Consider the following 21,141-nt stretch of genomic DNA (forward strand, 5'->3'; position numbering starts at 1 on the left):
CTAAACCCATTGTATGTTTGATGTGGAATGATTGATACTTAATTCTTACAAACATTTTTTTTATTAATTGTTTTTGGCTTTGAACTTGTTCAAATCGTATTTAATACAACTGTAAAAGGAAATAGGGAATGTGTCAAAGAGACAACAACCTTACCAAAGAGTTATAAAAAACCCAGCTGAAAACCTTCAATGGGCATTTAAGACAGTATGAAAATTCAGCAATTGGAGGCGGCACCTAAACAAAATGTGTACTACTTAAGTAAAACTGGACATCATATTAAACTCCAAAAGATATAAATAAACTAGAGGCTTCTGGCTTTGTGTCTGTTTTGTTGTAGGGATGCATACTATAAATACCCTGCCACACCCTTTCTGTGTTTTATATACTCTGTTTATATGTTGTAATGTTGCACCGCTGTCCCAGATTAAGGAGATGGGCTGGGCAACCGCTAACATGTTAAAGTACGTCACATTCTGTATGTGACTGTCCCAAGTCAGGAGTCTAAAATTCAGTGGTTGTATATCATATTTGTATTTCGTTCATTGTTGTTTTACAGGAAACATGCCGTTAGTTTTCTCGTTTGATTTGTTTAACATTTGTTATTTCGGGACGTTTTAAAGCTAACTATGCGGTATGAGTTGTGCTCATTTTTGAAAACCGTATGTTGTCCTATAGTTGTTAACTTCTATGTCACTTTGGTCTATGGTAGACAGTTGTCTCATTGGAAATAATACCACATCTTCTTTTTGTATATATACAATGAATTGATTTTGTTGGTTGCATAAAATCGTAAGTAAAATTTTAACAGAATTACCATACCTACTAGTATATATATGTCTGGCCAGGATTGTCTGAACTAGAACTAGAAAATATATATCATTAACACAATTGAGAGCAACAGTAACCAATTCAACAACAATGTAATGAACTTAGAACTATTCTAGAATATATCGTTCAGGTGTTTGAACGCGCAATCAACAAACTACTAAACACCTTGGTTTTTTAAAACTTGGAAAATCAGCCTCTTATTTTGGATGGAATATGATAAAATATTTGTAAAATGATATTGAAACGTAGTTAATGATAACATTGGCATTAAAACGAATATAAAATGTATGAAAAAATATAATATTTTATCTAACTTTTTATAACAAAATGAAGTGTTTTTTGTACAAAAAAAAAATATCATTTTTCAACTTTTACTGTAATCGAACTTTACAATGTCAGACATTTCAAAATTAATCTTTAGATGATTGTTCATATCATGGTTGATAGTTATACTCCAAAGAATTAGTACTTTGTGCGCAGCCTCCATTCAAACGGATAACCGCATCTTAACGTCTCCCGATTCCTGCCTTAAGGCGACTAATTTGATGCTAAGGTAGCAGCAACTATTCCCGACGAAGGGTATTGTTTATTTTATGACGTGTTTGAACTTGAGTTTCCTGTCGTGCACTTTACGCCCTTCTATGCTCGATTTGATTCAAATTCGGCTGATGATCGGGCCAAAGAAGTTAAACAGAATTCCATTGGGACAATGGATCTTACCATGCTTGATTTTCCCTAACAGATGTTAACATCGTTTGTTGCCTGGTTTTTGTTCTCAAAACGACTTATAGTGGAATGGTGATGACCAACAATACGTGCAATTGTCACAGCGACATACCTGCTTTTCTCATGCTGACTATCTGTGTCATCTTGTTGCAGTTATGAGTTGTGGATGACCAATTGCAAGGTGTCAATCACGTAACTTATAAACTTGGTTATTTAAAGTGTTGAAAACAATGAAGATAAAAACATCTGTTTTATGGTTTACGAGTGCAGTAGCATCATGTGCAGATAAGAACTTATCGAGTCGGTATTTATTGATTAAACTCAGGTGATATTTAAAGAATGTGTAACTAGTTCTAGTTCAACAAATTATGTCACAAAAAAATAAAGAGTGTTTTGTTAATTTTAATTTCAATTTGGTATTGCAATACTTTTTTCCATGTATATGTATTCTTCAGCATGAATGGCCATTTTTGTTTTTAAAGTTTTGATTAATAAAAACTCAAATTGCACCGTAAAACTGAAGAACACTGATGGTCCTACATCCTGTCGAGATGAAAATGTTGGCAATGCACACGTTCCCCTTTTTTTTAGTTGAAAAACTTATGCAAAAGTTGAATCACAAAAGAAGCTGAAATATAGCCCAGTCAATGTTTGTCTTGTTTTTTAAGATCATATTCTTTCATCATGTAGTTAACTCTTTCACCATGTAGTTGTCTCTTTCATCATGTAGTTGTCTCTTTTATCATGCAGTTGTCTCATTGACAATCGTAGCACATTACCTATTTTTTGTTAAGTCCAATATATTTTTGAATATGTTTTTCATTATAGAAATTTGTAATGATTGTAAATGTATGGTATACTAGAACACTGTACACGTTTGCTCACTTGTAAAAAATAATTGACGATAAAAAGCTGGATATATTTTTAAAGACACCTTTGTTTTACTTAAGAATGTTTAATTTCCTCCAAATATATCTTTTAGCTATTTGTTTCGTTGATTTGCTGATTCATTGACGTTTCTTAACGTTTCCTTTTATACATATCAAACAAATTATCAGGACAATTATATATGTTTTTGTAATAAACTACAAACAATTAGATGATAAAACATTTCAATCTTCACAGCGTAAACTATTAACATTAAAATCAACAAACAAAAGTGTCTTCCCGGTAACGATGATATGTTTCTCACACAAGTGTATATAATATCTCATTTTGTCAACGTGTTTAACACACAACTTTGAAGAATAGAAACTGGTTCTATATTAAAGCATCAGTGATTGTCAGGGGAAAATGTCGGACGAGAAAAGGAATATAAAATGCAAACAAATAATGGTTTCAAATTTACTGGTGATATTAACATTTATTGGTGCAGTTATAGGCTTCGGGATCGGTATAGGAGTTCGACATTTTTCTCCGTCAGAGTCTGCACTAATGTGGATAGGTAAGACAATTTTTGTTATCATATACTTCGACTAAATAACATATGATTTTTACTGTATGATAATAGCATTAAATTAAAGTAAATTCCATATTTTTCGAATTGGTGCTTAGCGGGCTGATATGAAAAGTTTATCACATGCTTCGAGTGTTATCACATGCCTTTCCGTAACGTTATCGCATGGCATTCCGGTGAAACTCGGCAAACTCAGGAAAATACACCTCAATGCTACGTTTTCACTGAAAAACATTACAAAGTAGTGTACAAAACAGTTATTTGGATACTAGAAAGTACATTTTGTTAAATAATTTAAAAAAAAACAAAAAAAACAACAACTATCAAATTATTAATCAAATATCTTTTTTAAAAGTTTCACACATAATTCATTAGAAAGTTACTTTAAAAAAAGTTGACTTTTCCTAACAGTGTTCATTATGCATATTTTTCAATTATTTTTTTGTTGTTTCGTCAAAATCTAAATGTTTTTTCTTTTCTGCTGAGGCATATGATAGAAAGATTTCATATCGAATGTACTAAGTTTGGGATCCGACGTCCGCGAACTTTTCACTCTTTAAACTTCTATTTGGGAACCACGTAAAAGGATCAATATATGAATCTGTGATTTTTCTCCATCGTTGAAGCATATGATAAAAAGATCATAACATGTCATTTTTCATATCGTATGATGTATTATCAGCCCTCGAGCCATGCGGCTCTTGGGCTGATATTGAACCTAGGGCTGATAATACATGCGATATGAAAAATGCAATGTAATAATCAGATATTATCATCCTTTCATTAATATTTTACCTACTTCTTAAATAATGAAAACTGCATGTACAAGTTATTGAATATCAAAGTATAGGCGTTTAAAGATTGAAACAAAAACATGGTTATAAATACAATTTTGTCTGTTTTAACTGACAGCACTCCTATGTATGGACAAACCTATTAGTTCTTTTTCAATATCTCCATAGACACAAATGTAACCAAAACATGCTATAATTTTAAAGTGATACAATACGAAAACGTAGAAGATGAATATCAACATGTGTTTTCTTGTTCACAAAATTATCTGAGCCAAATGTATTGTACATTCCACAGTCGTTCACTTAATATTTTTATATTCGTTTAATATTTTCCTTTTGATACCAAAATGATAACAATTATAATAATAAAGATGTAAATATTGCAATCAATATATAATTAAGTAAATGACAACAATAACATGCTGAAAACTTGGTGTATTATCTTTTTAGGAATCCTTGGAGAAATGTATCTGAACTTATTAAAAATGATGATTGTACCTTTAGTGGCATGTTCAGTAATATCAGGTAAGACATTATAAGTTATATGGTTCGCTACTGACCCCATACGGATCCATAGAGGGTTAGTAAAATCCATAGGGGGTGAGGCCGGAGGCCGAGTCCCCTATGAATTTTATTCACCCTCTATGGATCCGTAGGGGGTCGGTAGTTAACCGTATAACGAATTTATCGGACGTTGGACTTTTTCTGCGGCGTTTTGTTGAGAAATAAACAATGAAACACAACAACATTAATAGATGACGTCGCCATTAACGCGTCATGAACCCCATATGAAACTTACTAACCCCATACGGTCTCATAGGGGGTCACCACGTGACGGCGTTTAACCAATCACAACGTGATAATTCATCTGTGGTCCGATAAATACCTATGTAGGTCTGCTAGGTTAAAAATATTAAAACAAACATTGTTAGGCATTTACTTTTCTACATTGGCTAGATGTATAGGGGGAGGGTTGGGATCTCATAAACGTGTTTAACCCCGCCGCTTGTTGGCGCCTGTCCCAAGTCAGGAGCCTCTGGCCTTTTTTATTCTTGTATTTTTTAAATGATTGTTTTTTGTGTGTACAATTTGGAAATTAGTATGGCGTTCATTATCACTGAACTAGCATATATTTGTTTAGGGGCCAGCCGAAGAACGCCTCCGGCTGCGGGAATTTCTCGCTACATTGAAGACCTGTTAGCGACCTTCTGCTGTTGTTTTTTCTATGGTCGGGTTGTTGTCTCTTTGACACATTCCCCATTTCCATTCTCAATTTTATTGTTTAGTATATAATAATTAACGCATTGATGTAATACTCATATTTGTTTCCCAAAATACTAGACGCAGAGATTGAGTAACAAAAGTGTATCTATTACGTAACATACACATTTACAATAAGTTTTTCGAGGCAACACCAGATCAAAAAGACAACTTTCCAACTAGTTTTCATAAAACAAATTATCATCGTAAATAGCGGGATGCAAAAATACCAAATGTCATTAAAGTCATACAGATAAACTCTATATGATAAATGTGATATTCGATATATAATCAATAATTGAATTGACATCAGAGATGGGTCCGATTACTTTCAATGTAATTGATTAAATTACAATTACTTTTTCATTTGTACGATTAAATTAAATTAATGATTACATCATTTCTGAAAGTATTTGATTAAATTAATAATTACATTGGCAAAGTAATCATGATTACATCTGATTACAATGAATTTAAAAACAAAACATTTTGAATGATGTGTATGGATAAACGTTCAATATAACTAAAGCATTTTTGAGAAAGTATTTTATTTTGTTCAATTATAAAATGATAACTTCAAATTAAACTTCATCTATTTGAATAAACATCAAATTTCACTACATATGTACATTACACTTTATCACCAATGATCCTTGAATTATTTTGAATTAAATTTAATAAAGAAATATCATAATCAAGAGTTTTTTTTGCCTTCTGACCTCTTTCATAATTTATATGTATTCCAAGTTGCAGTTTATGGAAGTTTAAATATTTATGAAATAAAGGTACTAGTTAAAACTATGTTAAATTTTAATAGAAATGTTTAATCAAATTGTAAACAATGTGTAAGTATTAAAAATCATTGCATTTTACATGTCCAGTCCGAATACATTTTTTAATTTAGTTTGTGCTAATTAGAAAAATTTTCATGTCTGATTTATCTTTTCTCATATATATTTCCCTACAGCTATACTCAATTGGTAATTGCAAAAAAAAAAAAACCTTAATTAGTCTCCTACCTGTCAATTCAAAGTTGACAAAAATAACAAAAATTAACAAAAGAAAACTTGAATATATATATAACAGTTATAATCAAATATTAATATAAAGATCATTATAAAATGATGAATATACATGTATGTACAATATCTTTTACTATGATAAAAGGTATATAATTATATTATATGTCTCTACTTAGGCTAGTGAACACTTTTCAATACTGTAACAGTTTATTTTTCACTGAAGTAGACATGCTTAAAGTAAACCAAACCATTTTAGCATGTTAAAAATTTATCAAATATGAATAACAAAGAGGTTCATTTAATGACCAAAAACACAATTTTAGATTTTTTTCATTGTAATCAGAATGTAATCAAAAAGTAATCATGATTACAGGGTATTTTGAAAAGGAATTGATTAAATTAAATTACATGTAATCAGAGTTTTGGCTGATTAATGATTACACTGATTACTTGAAAAATTGTAATCAATTACAGCTGATTAACCATTGAAATTACAATTACCCCAAGTCTGATTGATATATTCGATTTCACTGTAATACAAACATAAATCCGAGACCATGTCACATTGAACCAGATGCTCCGCAGGGCGTAGCTTTATACGACCGCAGAGGTTGAACCCTGAACGGTTGGGGCAAGTATGGACACAACATTCAAGCTGGATTCCGCTCTAAATTTGGATTGTGATTAAATAGTTGACACAGCATAGGTTTCTGACACAGAATGAATGTATTCAAATGAACTTAAATTTTTTGTTTTCTCTTAGAGCAATTCACTATGCTGTTGAATATTAATCCGCTCAAAAAAATGTTTGAAGTAATTTTCTTTTTATTTATGAAATTTCAAATGAGAAAAATTGAACCCAATTTTTTATTCACATCCCCCTTTCCCTTATTCCAAAACTAATTTCAATTAAAATATTCTAATGGAGTTTGCAACAATTACTACTCATTTAAATACATCATAAGATATTAAGATGTAAAAAAACTGCTTGTTATCACTAAATGGTAAAGATTATTTAAATTTATCAGTTGGTAGTAAAAAGTGAATATACATTGTATATTGTATATAACAAAGATTTAAGTTGATTCTGGACAAAGAAAGATAACTCCAATTAAAAAAAATTCTTGCAGATATTTCTTGCTTACTATACTGGACAAAGAAAGATAACTCTTAATTAAAAAAAATTTGCTATTTCACAATATTATGAAATTAGATATTTCTTGCCATTGCACAATACTGTGCAATTGAAAAGACTTGCTATTGCACAATACTTAATATAATAATTTTAGATCCTGATTTGGACCAACTTGAAAACTGGGCCCATAATCAAAAATCTAAGTACATGTTTAGATTCAGCATATCAAAGAGGCACAAGAATTTAATTTTTGTTAAAATCAAACTTAGTTCAATTTTGGACCCTTTGCACTTTTATTTAGACCAATTTTAAAACTGGACCAAAAATTAAGAATCTACATACACAGTTAGATTTGGCATATCAAAGAACCCCAATTATTCAATTTTTGATGAAATCAAACAATGTTTAATTTTGGACCTCGATTTGGGCCAACTTGAAAACTGGGCCAATAATCAAAAATCTAAGTACATTTTTAGATTCAGCATATCAAAGAACCCCAAGGTTTCAATTTTTGTTAAAATCAAACTAAGTTTAATTTTGGACCCTTTGGACCTTAATATAGACCAATTTGAAAACGGGACCAAAAATTAAGAATCTACATACACAGTTAGATTCAGCATATTAAAGAACCCCAATTATTCAATTTTGATGAAATCAAACAAAGTTTAATTTTGGACCCTTTGGGCCCCTTTTTCCTTAACTGTTGGGACCAAAACTTCAAAAATCAATACCAACCTTCCTTTTATAGTCATAAACCTTGTGTTTAAATTTCATAGATTTCTATTTACTTATACTAACGCTATGGTACGAAAACCAAGAAAAATGCTTATTTGGGTCCCTTTTTGGCCCCTAATTCCTAAACTGTTGGGACCAAAACTCCCAAAATCAATACCAACCTTCCTTTTGTGGCCATAAACATTGTGTTTAAATTTCATTGATTTCTATTTACTTTAACTAAAGTTATTGTGCGAAAACCAAGAATAATGCTTATTTGGGCCCTTTTTTGGCCCCTAATTCCTAAACTGTTGAAACCAAAACTCCCAAAATCAATCCCAACCTTTCTTTTGTGGTCATAAACCTTGTGTCAAAATTTCATAGATTTCTATTAACTTAAACTAAAGTTATAGGGCGAAAACCAAGAAATTGCTTATTTGGGCCCTTTTTGGCCCCTAATTCCTAAAATGTTGGGACCAAAACTCCCAAAATCAATACCAGCCTTCCTTTTATGGTCATAAACCTTGTGTTAAAATTTCATAGATTTCTATTCACTTTTTCTAAAGTTAGAGTGCGAAAACTAAAAGTATTCGGACGACGACGACGACGACGACGACGACGACGACGACGACGACGCCAACGTGATAGCAATATACGACGAAAATTTTTTCAAAATTTGCGGTCGTATAAAAATCTAAGCAAAGTACTCGAAGAAGCATACGGAACATCGATATCAATGAAAACAACAAAATGAAAGGAAAAGTTTTCATTTCCCATAGTTTTTGTATGAAGTTAACGAGGATTTTGAATATTCAAGTTAAAGTAGTGGTATCGGTCATTGTAAGTGTTTTGTTTTAGTAATCATGAGTTTAGGTGGATAAATGTCATTTGTACGTTTAAATAAATAAACATTATTTCTACATAAAATATTTATTACCTCATGTATAAAAATTCCGAATCACTAAAATTAGAATGTTATATATGATTGATTGGTTCATTGATTAATTGATTGATTGCTGTCAGCATGAATTGGTTAAACATTATCAAGAACAATTTAATAATGAATGAAAAAAGAAAATAAAACATGTTTCAAAGACGGAATATATCTGTTTAATATTTTTGTAGGAACGGCATCGTTGGATCCAAAATCGAATGGTAAAATAAGTATTGTAAGTTTGACGTTCATCATGATATCAAATTTTGTTCCATGCCTAGTTGGAGTGTTGGTATGTTTAACGATTAAACCAGGTATTTATTTATTGTTTTAAGTCTTCAATACCAATAAGTATTCGTTTGTATAAGAAAGAAAAAGAGTTGGAAACGGGATAATGAGCAGGAGTACAATTGACGGCGTTCATAGAGCTGAATCCACAAACGTAACGTCTTCAAACTAATAAAATCATTTACGACGACGGCATTTCTCCCATTAAATCGTAAGCGTAACGAACACACTGGACATTTAGTTTATAACATAATTTTAATGATTTTTTTCGAACAACAAAGCACAGCAAACGCGCATTTTGAAAATCTAAAAAAATATATGCTAAGAGCAGTGTAATGGGAATAATAAGCGACTATTCCGTGTGCACTATTCAGAAAATAGTGTTAAAACGTCATTTCTTTAAACTGTAACATAATAGCTGGACATTTAAAAAAATCAGGTGTTCAGCCTGGACTATCCAATTATTCATACTTTGGAGATTTTTTATAACCCCTTGTAATGCACATTTTGAATATCAAGTCATTTCGAAATAAGAAAATAGCAAGTACATATTTGTTTACCAAATCTTCCATTTTTTATTATTACTCCTTCCAACTTACTACTTCTTACACAAAAAATACTACATTCCAAACGCATGCACAATGGACGTTTTTTATATTTCCTTTTGTGAAGTTCGTATGACGTAATAGTCCGAATCCGAAAAATGCTATTGTACGAAAATGCAGGAAAATACGTTTAATTTGTACAAATTTCAGGTCAAAAATTCCAAAAATATGCTTATTTAATGTTACAAGTTTCACATATTTTTGCCGTTTTCTCCATGTTCAATTTACACTTTATAGATTTAATATAGATAACATTTTTTTATTATGTAAATGCTAGCATGAATAATTTTATCATTAAAAAAACCTTTTCTTTTATTTTACGATTAAAATTGTATTCATTTTACATTTTTCAAAAACCATTTATAGGTGAAATATCCTCAACAAAATCAATCGAGGGAAGTAGGAGAACAAACATCCAAACAGAAGATATATTTGCAGATCTTCTAAGGTAAATGATTGGAAATGCACAGAGGAGCGATTACAAAACCTAAGCCGGACAAGGCTGTGTCCAAAAGGAAACAAAAAATTAATAAAAAAACCCCTCAAAAACATAGAGCAAAAAGAGCCAACCAGAAACAGGGAATGGACCGTGGTGCTCTTGGAAGGTCACCTGCCCCATCAGTGATATCTGTTGTTTTACTGATATTACAACTAGTAATAATACTTAGTCAATATCTTAACTTCATAGCATAGCAGGTAAGTAAATATGGCTTGTCTCTACCAAAGTCACAAGTATCACCAAGTGAACCTATCCACTATTAATGAATATGTTTAATCTAACTTATCTTCGAACTTTTTTCAAATTGCATTAACACATTTTGCATTTTCATTTGCAACCACTTGAATTCAAACTCATTTTGTGGTGCATGAACGAACTACAAACAATAATTATTCGTCTATCACATTTGAACAGTCTTTCGTTAACTGCACAGATATATGAATATTACAAATTAAATATACATTTAGTAATAGATGCATGATGTTTCATTAGTTGTTATTGTCTTTGAACTAGCTGTCAGTAACTGCGAGTACTTTTTGATCTGTACTCTGTGTCTTGTTGTTGTTGGGATGTACAAGTACCCGTCCACGGCTACTGTGTGTTTTTGTTAGATGTATTTATATTTGTATCCATCTGATGAGTTAAGCCTTTTTCAACTGATTGTAAAGTTCGTTCTAATGTTGTACTTTTACACCACTGTCCCAGGTTAGGGGAAAGGGTTTGATGCCTGCTAACATGTATAACACGCCACATAATATGCATGTACCAAGTCAGAAACCTGTAATAAAGAAGTTGTCGTGTTTTGCTGTGTTACATACTAATTTTTTAAATAATATTTTGTACATAAATTAGGCCGTTGATTTTCTCGTTTGAATTGTTTTACATTTATCATTTCTGGGCCTTTTAGCTGCCTATGTGGTATGGCCTTTGCTCATTGTTGACAGCAGTTTTGTGACTTATAGTTGTTAATTTCTGTGTCAATTTAGTCTTGTGTAGAGTTTCCTCATTAGTAATCATACCATACCTTCTTTTTAATTAATAATAATAAATAAATATAGTTCGAATAAAAATTGCCTCTTTATTTTGTAGAAACTTATTTCCTGACAATTTGATATCTGCAACTTTCCAGAAGGTAAAATATGAAAATTAAGCTGATTGTGATAAAAATATATTTTGAAATTAAAAAAAATCACGTTGGGAGTGCGTCATTTAGACGTCAACCTTCTAACACAATATAAATAAAGGCAACCGTAGTATACCGCTGTTCAAAACTCATAAATCCATGTGACACGTCTTACGGTAATGTGAACCCACACTTAAAAATAAGAGAAAACAAACGACACAGTGTTAAAATGTAACAAACACAGAAACGAACTATAATCACTGGGGTAAAGCTGATGACCGTAACTGCATTCACGGTCATCCCAAGATGTCGGATGAAAAATTAGGTCAGTATTTTTATTGTCTGTTAAGGTGTCTCTGCATCATTTTCTTTACAAAGCATACTTTGATATAAAATGTAATGTATGTAAATATATAAAAGATTCACACGGAAGTCACAAATCTCTACCGAGGAACGTGTATAAAACGGGAATTTGTATTTGAAAAATTCGCGAGGATGACCGTAAATCGAAATCGAGATGACCGTAACAGGATTAGCGATTCATAACAAGGCTGACCGTAATTGGTTAAAAGATGACCGTAAATTGTTAAGGATGACCGTAATTTATAAAGAATGACTAAATTTAAAAGGATGACCGTCAATTGAAAGAACTATCCATATTTGTATGCATTGTTTTTTGTTGAGTTTGTCGCAATAGGGGCTCGGTTAGTTCTTTTTAACTATTTGGTTTGTAGTTGGATGCTACATATGACGAACCATGTATTTGAAGCACGTCTTATTTTTGTCTACCTTTAGGATAATGTTGTCTTAAAAAATTACACCTTTGTTAAGTCAATTTAGTCTTACTCAAACGATAGATGAACCTACTCATTTTACTGAATCGTCGTCATCATTGTTAGACCTTTTTATAACAAATGATGCTCGCATAATAAATTACTGTGGAGTCGGACCACCTTTATTAGACCAAATACGTTTTCACTGTCCTATAATCAGTCTTTTGAACTTTCCAAAATGTCGTCAAATTACTTTTAAGCGGAAAATTTGGCTATATGATCGAGGAGACTATGACAGATATCGTAACATTTTATCTGAAAAAATTGGAATTCCGTAATTAACTTAAATAATGTTGAACAATTTACAACCGAAATAACAAAAACTATCGTAGAAGCTGCTGAAAAATGTATTCCAAATAAAATAATAACTGTTCGCAAAAATGAGCCTCCATGGCTAACAAATGATGTTAAAAAAAGATAAGGAAAAAAAAATAGAAACCACAGAAAGGCTAAAAAATATAATAACCCATCGGCGTGGTCAAAATTTAAGAAAATACGAAACGAAGTTCCTTGTTTAATAAGAAAATCGAAGGATGATTATAACAACAATTTAATCAAAAAAAATCATGAACAGTAACCCGTCCACTACTAACTGGTGGAAAACGGTTAAACAAATATCCGGATTAAAAACAATCGACGCAAGTGTACCCCCATTAATGGTTAATAACAACTTAATATTTGAGGAAATCGAAAAGGCAAATGAATTTAATCGATTTTTTTCTTACCAGTCAAATATTGATGATCCAAGTGCTGTGTGAACTTCATAATATTAGTGATGACATTAGTTATATGATCTTATATATATAGAACTTACTGTTACTGAAGTTGAAGATATATTAAAAATTGTTAATCCCGCAAAAGCTTCTGGCCCAGACCTCATAAGTCCCAAATTGTTAAAAGATCTTAAAAGAAGAATCTTCTGTTTTAACGTGTCCACTATGTAAACTATTTAACTTATCGTTAACAAGGTTAAGTACGTCTACTTTTCCAGATCAATGGAAAAGAGCAAATGTTACCCCAGTTTATAAAAAAATAGTAAACCGAATGACGTTAAAAACTATAGACCTATTTCCTTGTTGAGTGTAATATCAAAGTGCATGGAACGATGTGTATAAACATGTTTACAATCACTTTATGCGCAATAATATTTTAACGAAAATCAGTCGGGCTTTACAGGGGGGGGGGGGGGGGGGGGGGGGGGCGTTCAGCAGGTTATCAATTAATTAACATTTCGAATGATTTTGGGAAGGCTTTAGATAGCGGTAAAGAAATAAGGGTAGTATTCTGTGATATAAGTAAAGCGTTTGATCGAGTCTGGCATAAGGGACTGCTATTCAAACTTCACTGACAAGCGGGCATACCGGGTTCTTTACTTAGGTGGTTTGAAAATTATCTTACAAATAGAGTCCAGCGGGTGGTTATTAACGGTTAAAAAATTCAAGTTCCGAATGGTTACCTGTAAATGCAGGCGTCCCACAAGGGTCCATTCTAGGCTCTCTCCTCTTTTTATATTTATAAACGATATTGTAGAAGACATTCAAGCTCAAATTAAGCTAATCGCAGATGACACTTCATTATATATTATGGTTGACAATCCAACAGAAACAGCTAAAATTTTAATGACGATCTAGATAAGATTTGTCATAATATTGGTAAAAAAAAATGGCTTGTTAATTTTAATGCCCAAAAAACTGAAAGTATGATAATTTCAAAACAAATAAATAGACCCTTTCATCCTCCATTAAATATGAACACCCAAGAGCTACAAACAGTAAGTAAACACAAACATCTGGGTGTCTTTTTTTCTAACAACGGATCATTGAACGACCATATTGAATATATATAGTTTCTAAATCTTACAAAATAATAAATATAATGAGAAAAATGAAAAATGTTCTTGATAGATTTTGACTTGAAAAAATTTACATATCATTTGTTCGCCCAATTCTTGAATATGCCGATGTCGTTTGGGACTCTCAAAATCAGAATTTGATTGCTAAACTTGAAAGTATTCAGCTTGACGCGTATCGTCACGGGAGTACTAAACTTACCAGTATAAACAATTTATATGTTGAAACTCGATGGGAAAAATTATCTGAAAGACGACGCAATCACAGACTAACTCATTATCACAAAATTTTGAATAATAAAACTCCAGAGTATTTAAGAGACTTATTGCCTGATTCAGTAGGCAGTAGGCATGATCATAATACAAGACAGAGAACTAATATTTCACAAGTCAACACACGGACCCGTTTATATTCTGAATATTTCATCCCTGCAACAACAAAACTATGGAACACTCTTAACTTAAACATAAGAAAATGTGAATCTTTATCATTATTCAAAAAACAAATTAGTACACAAAATAGTAAGATCCCATCGTTTTGGTCAAATTTTTCATGCTCGCTTAAGAGTGGATCCAAGCTCATTGAATTCTCACCTTTTCCTTCGTAACTTAGTAGCCTCTCCAAATTGTCGTTGTGGTGATGTAGAAACAAATTCTCACTTCCTGTTATCTTGTCCTATATATACTAAGACAAGAACTATTGGATTCTGTTTCAGTTCTTCCTGTCCAAGTTAACACAAAAACTTTGCTTTTTGGATCAACGGTACTCTCAGATGAGCAAAATAGTCTTTTGTTTAGTTTGGTGCAGACATATATTATTAAAGTAAACGTTTTAACCCTTGATGTTAATGCTTCATCACTCAATTGGAACCAAAGCATTTCACACTGTATACATTACAACATTTCATGTTTATTTTTTTTTTATTTTTTTTTCTCATTCAATTTTTTCTTCATTTCTTTCACCTTTTTCATATTCATATATTTATTATAGAGCATGCCAGTATTTATATTTATGTATTGTTCAATAAGTGTATCATTTTTGTAAAGGAGACAGATTTGTAAAAGCAAATTGCTTGTTTCTGAATCCTGAACATTATTTCCTTTGTATAATATCGTATCATGATGAATTATCTGAATAAATATTGTTTAAACTAATGTTGTCTTATAAATACGTCTTACACCAACACGATTAATTATTTGATACAAAAAAAGGTAATACAAATACGGATATTTCTTAGAAATGACGGTTATACTATGAAAGGTACGGTCATCATTTATAAATTACGGTCATCCTTTCGAAATTACGGTCATCATTTTACCAATCACGGTCATCCTTATTATATGTTACGGTCATCTTGAACATATTTTAAAGATGATTTACGGTCATCTTAGCGAATTTTTCAAAGCCAATTTCCCGTTCTATACACGTTTCTCGGTAGAGATTTGTGACTTCCGTGTGCATCTTTCATAAATTTACATCGTACCAATGTATGCTTTGTAAAGAAAATGGTGTAGAAACAACTTAACAGACAATAAAAAAACTGACCTAATTTTTCGTCCGACATCTTGGGATGACCGTGAATGCAGTTACGGTCATCAGCTTTACCCCAGTGATAATATAACAATGGCCATATTCCTGACTTGGTACAGGACATTTTTAAAGGAAAAAAATGGTGGGTTGAACCTAGTTTAGTGGTATGACAAACCTCCTTCTTTTATAGCCCTTAAAATTAAAATTTTACATCAAAATGAAAACACAACATTACAGGACTACAATATAAATGAATAGGAGAACAAAATTAACCAAGAAACACACGAATAATAGCTAACAAAAGGCAACAAGTTTAAAATTTCAATACGCCAGAAGTGCATTTTGTCCACTAGACTTACCAGTGACGCCAAAATACAAAAGTTTGAAAGTTGAAACAAGTACAAAGTAAAACAGCATCGAGGACCAAAAGATCAAAAAAGTTGTGCCAAAAACGGCCAGGGTTTTCTGTTAGGTACCAGAACATCAAAAATGAAAAAAGACGTCACATTTGATGAAAAACATAGAATTAGGATTGATTAAAGATCATATTTGAACTAAATACTGATATTACATTTAATAACCATGCACATTTCAATACTTATTAATAGCAAACTAAGGTAGCATACTATATATCCGGTTTTGTTAGAATCTAACTTCAAACGTAAAACATCGTACAGATTACGTTGAACAAAATGAAATCTAATGAATGAAGGCGGTGATTATTTTTTCTTTACCATAACACATGAATGTAGTAGAAAAGACGTCAACACATTTGACAAAATCCGATCAGAATTACAAATATAACATTACACATTTAAACTAAATACATGAATTTGGGATAGATAAGTACCGTAACACGTCTTATAGTAATGCGAATTCACACTCAGCAAAACAGTTACAATAGGGAATAAGTCACATTTGGTAAATAAAAGATTAGACGACGTAATGACAAACCCCGATCTACCATGTGCTAAAATTGTCCTTAGCTAAAACAGACATTAAGAGGACATCGTACAGTCTTTAAAAAGAAACAACTGTCTTCACTTTTGGTTAATCGTCTAGTCAAGTTGTGAATTTATTTAGCGGAAACGGTAAAAAGGGATTGGGATATATGGCATATAATTTAGAAAAAAGCTCATAATTTATCTGCGAACATTGCCATTTAGATGACTGCATCTAGATTTTGTAACGGATCTATTTAAAAAGTATAAAACAATTAGTCCTATAACAAAACTAAGTCTAATATAAAACACGTAACACGGCAAATAAATCGCGAGCCTCTATATGAAAATATTACATTCACCTATAAACGATAAAAAATGAAGATCTTGATAAAGATTTGATATATACTATGTACGTCCACCACTTTTACATCCGTACAGGCTCGAACAGAATACCAGACAGAAAACCAACAATATAATGAAACAATTAATGGTACAACAACAACTCTCGCACATTCAGTTGTGATCAGCAAAAAAGTAGAAAAAGCATCAAGCACCAATATTTTAGGTCAGCAAGTTAGTTTGCCTTTTTGTATTATATGTATGCAAGCGTTAAATAAGTATATACCACGAAGGAGACAAAATAAACATTTACAAAAACAAGGCCTTAGTCAAGTTTCCAAATACCGTTTCATCTCTGATGAAAATAAAACGGTGTCGTTTCGCATTCAATTGAAAACAGTATAAAATCTATAAATGGGAATTTTTATCGTGTATATTTAGGATTGCAGTTGTACTCTAAAGGTGAGCGATTACTTAAAACAGACAATTAAAAAATAATAAAAAAATGAAAAATCTTTATGATTCCACAAGGAAACAGTCGATGCTTTTATACTTGAGAACGAAAAAGTAATTTCAAATGTTTTGACTATTTCGTTTGAAAATAAAAATACTAGTATTATATCACATTTAATTCATTTCTAAAAAACAAGTGTTCAACTTCCAATCATTTTATAGCGTTTAGATGGTTGACAATAACACTCTTTGCAGGAATTCTAATCGCCAGTTGCATGCTTGGAATCGCTGCAGGGGCAGCAAAAGAAACGGGTCGTCAATTTGCAAATTTTTTCTACTCTGCTACTGAAGTAATTCTACTGTTATTGGGGAAAATAATATGGTAAGATACATTTATTTGTTTATTTTTAATTTAGTACGCTAGACGCGCGTGTCGTCTACATAAGACTCATCAGTGACGCCCATATAAAATTATTTATAAAGCCAAACAAGTACAAAATTAAAGAGCATTGAGGATCCAAAATTCCTAAAAGTTGTGCCAAATACAGCTAAGGTAATCTATGCCTGGGAAAAGAAAGTCCTTAGTTTTTCGAAGTTTTGTAAACATGAAATTTATAAAAATGACCACATCATTGATATTCATGTGAACAGAGAACCCAAATATCAAAAGGTTGATCTAATATTTTCAAAACACATCTCTCAAACAAACCGGAAAATATCTTAAAATACCTTTCCACAACGACTAACATAAAATCCAGAAAATGAAATATACGGTGTATGGATATTAATTTTATATATGAAACCAATTTGACAAAACAGTTTTGATGCTGTTGAAATATTTTCTTCACACAATTTTCATGAAAACAAATTATTTTTCTGCATATGACACATTTTATGACTAGAAAAAGGTACAACAGTGTATTACTTCTATTACATTTAATCACTTATATTATCTTTTTAATGCCTTTTTTAGGACCACTCCTTTTGGGGTCGCAAGTCTAATTGCCAAAACGTTAGCATCAACGAAAAATTTAGAGGACGACTTCAATCGACTTGGATTGTTTATTGGAACTGTTATGGCGGGATTAGGAATCATATCATTCGTTGCACTTCCCATCACTTACTTTATTTTTATAAGGAGGAATCCATTCAAATTTCTCTGGACAATGTTACAACCAGCTATGATTGTTCTAGCATCCACCAGCACGTAAGAGCATATATACTCAGTTTGTACTATTATTCATACATTATTTACATGAACCTGGACTTTATCTAGTAAAATAAGGTAGATGACGTAGTACTTAAGACTTGAATATTCTGATTTTCACAATGAATAAATAATGCGTGTAGAAGTTAATTCATTTAACATGAAAAAGGAAAAATATCACATCATTATAATAAAAATTTTTATAAAAAAATAATTAGAATTATTTTGTTCATTTTAACCGACAATGTTCGCTTTACGGTTAGCAATATACTACATTTGCCTTTTGAGTGATACACGCATTATTTTTATCTACACACATAATTCATACATTGTGAAAATAAGAATGTTCAAGTCTTTAGGACTACGTCACCGACTTTATTTTACTTGATATAGACTAGGTACATGTAAATAAGGTATGCATATTCGATTTATGACTATTCATCAGCGATACACAACTATTGCCTTTATTTACCATTACAAAGTTAATGACCGATGTGTCAGTGTATGATCTCACTAGCGACATGTTTTAGCGGTCTTGGATATTTAGATACCAGTAAAGTCGTCTGATGTGTAATTTTTAATGATTGTTACATTTTGATGAATTTATTTACATAATGGGATAAGGGGAAGAGGTCTGGTAATGAATGCATAATATAGTATGAGACGCTTATCATCTTTACGCACCTGTAATGGCTCCTTTTTTGAATAGATACATTTACATGATAAATAAAATTAAAAGCAAACTTTTCAGTTCGTTGTAATCACATTTAATTTTTACTGAAGAACCACGAAAAAACTATGTATTCTGTTCGTTCGTTCTATTTCGTATTCCATTTGACTTTCCAAAAGTGTCCACGGTCCGGGTTTGTGAATATAGTTTTAGGTTCATAATTCTGGAGTTTATTTTATGAAATACTGTATCTGTCAATCAAAATAAAGATGTTCTTACTAGAGCTGATTTTTAAAAATCTAAAATACATATATATTATCTTTTGTTTTAGGGCTGTGGCTATGCCATCTACCATACAACAGTTGGAAGGTCCTAATCATGTAGACAGTAAAATAAGCCGCTTTGTGTGTCCTTTAAACGCAGCTATAGGTCGCTGTGGTTCCTGTTTGTATATTTGTGTCTCGTGTCTATTTATTATGCAAATAGTAGATCGAGATATTGATGTAGCGACTGTTATATTAGTTTGGTATGTTTATTTACTCGATTTATAACGTTCAAGCAAGCAAAAATCGCATACATATTAGTGTTGTTTTATTCAAAGAAAGGAGTAATATCGATAAAACAACCATGTTTACCAAAATTGCTTTTGGTTCTTAGCAATTATATGTAACCACCAAACCCCTTTCATTACACTTAGTCTCCGAATTCATTAAACGTTCAGAAATATGGTGAAAAATCTTTTGTTCCAGATTCCATAGTAATGTTTGACATATTTTTTTAAATTTTAAAAGCATCCTTACAACGTTTTCATCACTAGCTATACCAGCAGTAGCCGGAGCTTCATTGGTGACGGTGATTATTTTACTGACAGCTTTAGGAATACCAGCCGAAGAAGTATCTCTACTATACGCCTTTGAATGGTTCTTGTAAGTAGTTCTTGCATAACTGCAACGACAGTAACTGCGTTAAAAATACATGTTTATATCCTTAAAAAGAAATTTCTAGTACAATTTTACTGTTAACAAAATGATATGTAACGTTTGAAATATGCCAGTATTTATTCCTTTTTTAATTGCTGTAATGATTGCTGACATTTACAACCACTGCTTATGAATGGTTTAATTCATGCAGTGGCAATTTTTTCATGATTTTATCACGACACGTTAGCGTAACATTCTAATATCATTTACACGTTTTGCTTAAACTGATGTTTTTATTTATTTATCGATGCATAGTTGACATATCTTAGAAATCTGTAAAAATGATATATTTATTTTCTATACAGGGACCGAATGCGTTCTACTACAAATGTGTTTGTACAAGGGTTGTGTGGAGTAGTAACAAATAAAATATGTCAGTCGTCCCTCACGACATTGGAGAAATCTTCCGATAACAACGTTGTTTATGAGAAGGAAATTGTTGTTGATGAATCGAAAGATTTGGAACCTTACAATCATCCAGAGTTATTTAATGAAAAATTATGATCTGTATATGAAATATGCAATTTTCATAACTCTTTAAATTCATTCCGGCACATGAACTGTAATATTATTTGTTTAAAATGCAGTAAACTTATATTATACAAGAACATAGATCAGAGTAAAGTTTTGAAGTTAGAAGGACACAACAAACTACAAGTTGTAAAAGAAGAAATCGATGTTTTATTTCCATTCAATGGGCTCACACACAAGGAACACATTATAATACGACACAATATACCTCGAATGTGACTTATTGAATACGACTTTACAAAGGGTTTGGTACATACTTACCCTTTCAGAGCACCTGAGATCACACACGGTTTTTGTTGGAGTTCATGTTGCTACATGTTTAGTTTTAAATGTATTGTTGTTGTTTTTTGTTTTTTCCTTTTTTTTGACATGGCACTTAAACATGACAAGTTTGCAGGTTTATCACACAAGAAAATGAA

General features: G+C 31.5%; 1 protein-coding gene across 1 annotated transcript; it reads left to right on the forward strand.

Annotated features, from left to right (window-relative positions):
* Positions 1-2,887: 2,887 nt before the first annotated feature.
* On the forward strand, positions 2,888-20,695 carry LOC134684568 (excitatory amino acid transporter 3-like). Its single transcript, XM_063543863.1, has 11 exons — positions 2,888-2,999; positions 4,256-4,330; positions 9,062-9,184; positions 10,130-10,211; positions 11,352-11,394; positions 16,981-17,107; positions 17,590-17,716; positions 18,308-18,541; positions 19,543-19,737; positions 20,003-20,137; positions 20,497-20,695. Exons 1-11 carry the CDS (start codon positions 2,888-2,890, stop codon positions 20,693-20,695), a joined length of 1,452 nt encoding a protein of 483 aa, XP_063399933.1.
* Positions 20,696-21,141: the final 446 nt, after the last annotated feature.

The sequence above is a fragment of the Mytilus trossulus genome, chromosome 9, assembly GCF_036588685.1.
Source record: "Mytilus trossulus isolate FHL-02 chromosome 9, PNRI_Mtr1.1.1.hap1, whole genome shotgun sequence".
NCBI lineage: Eukaryota > Metazoa > Mollusca > Bivalvia > Mytilida > Mytilidae > Mytilus > Mytilus trossulus.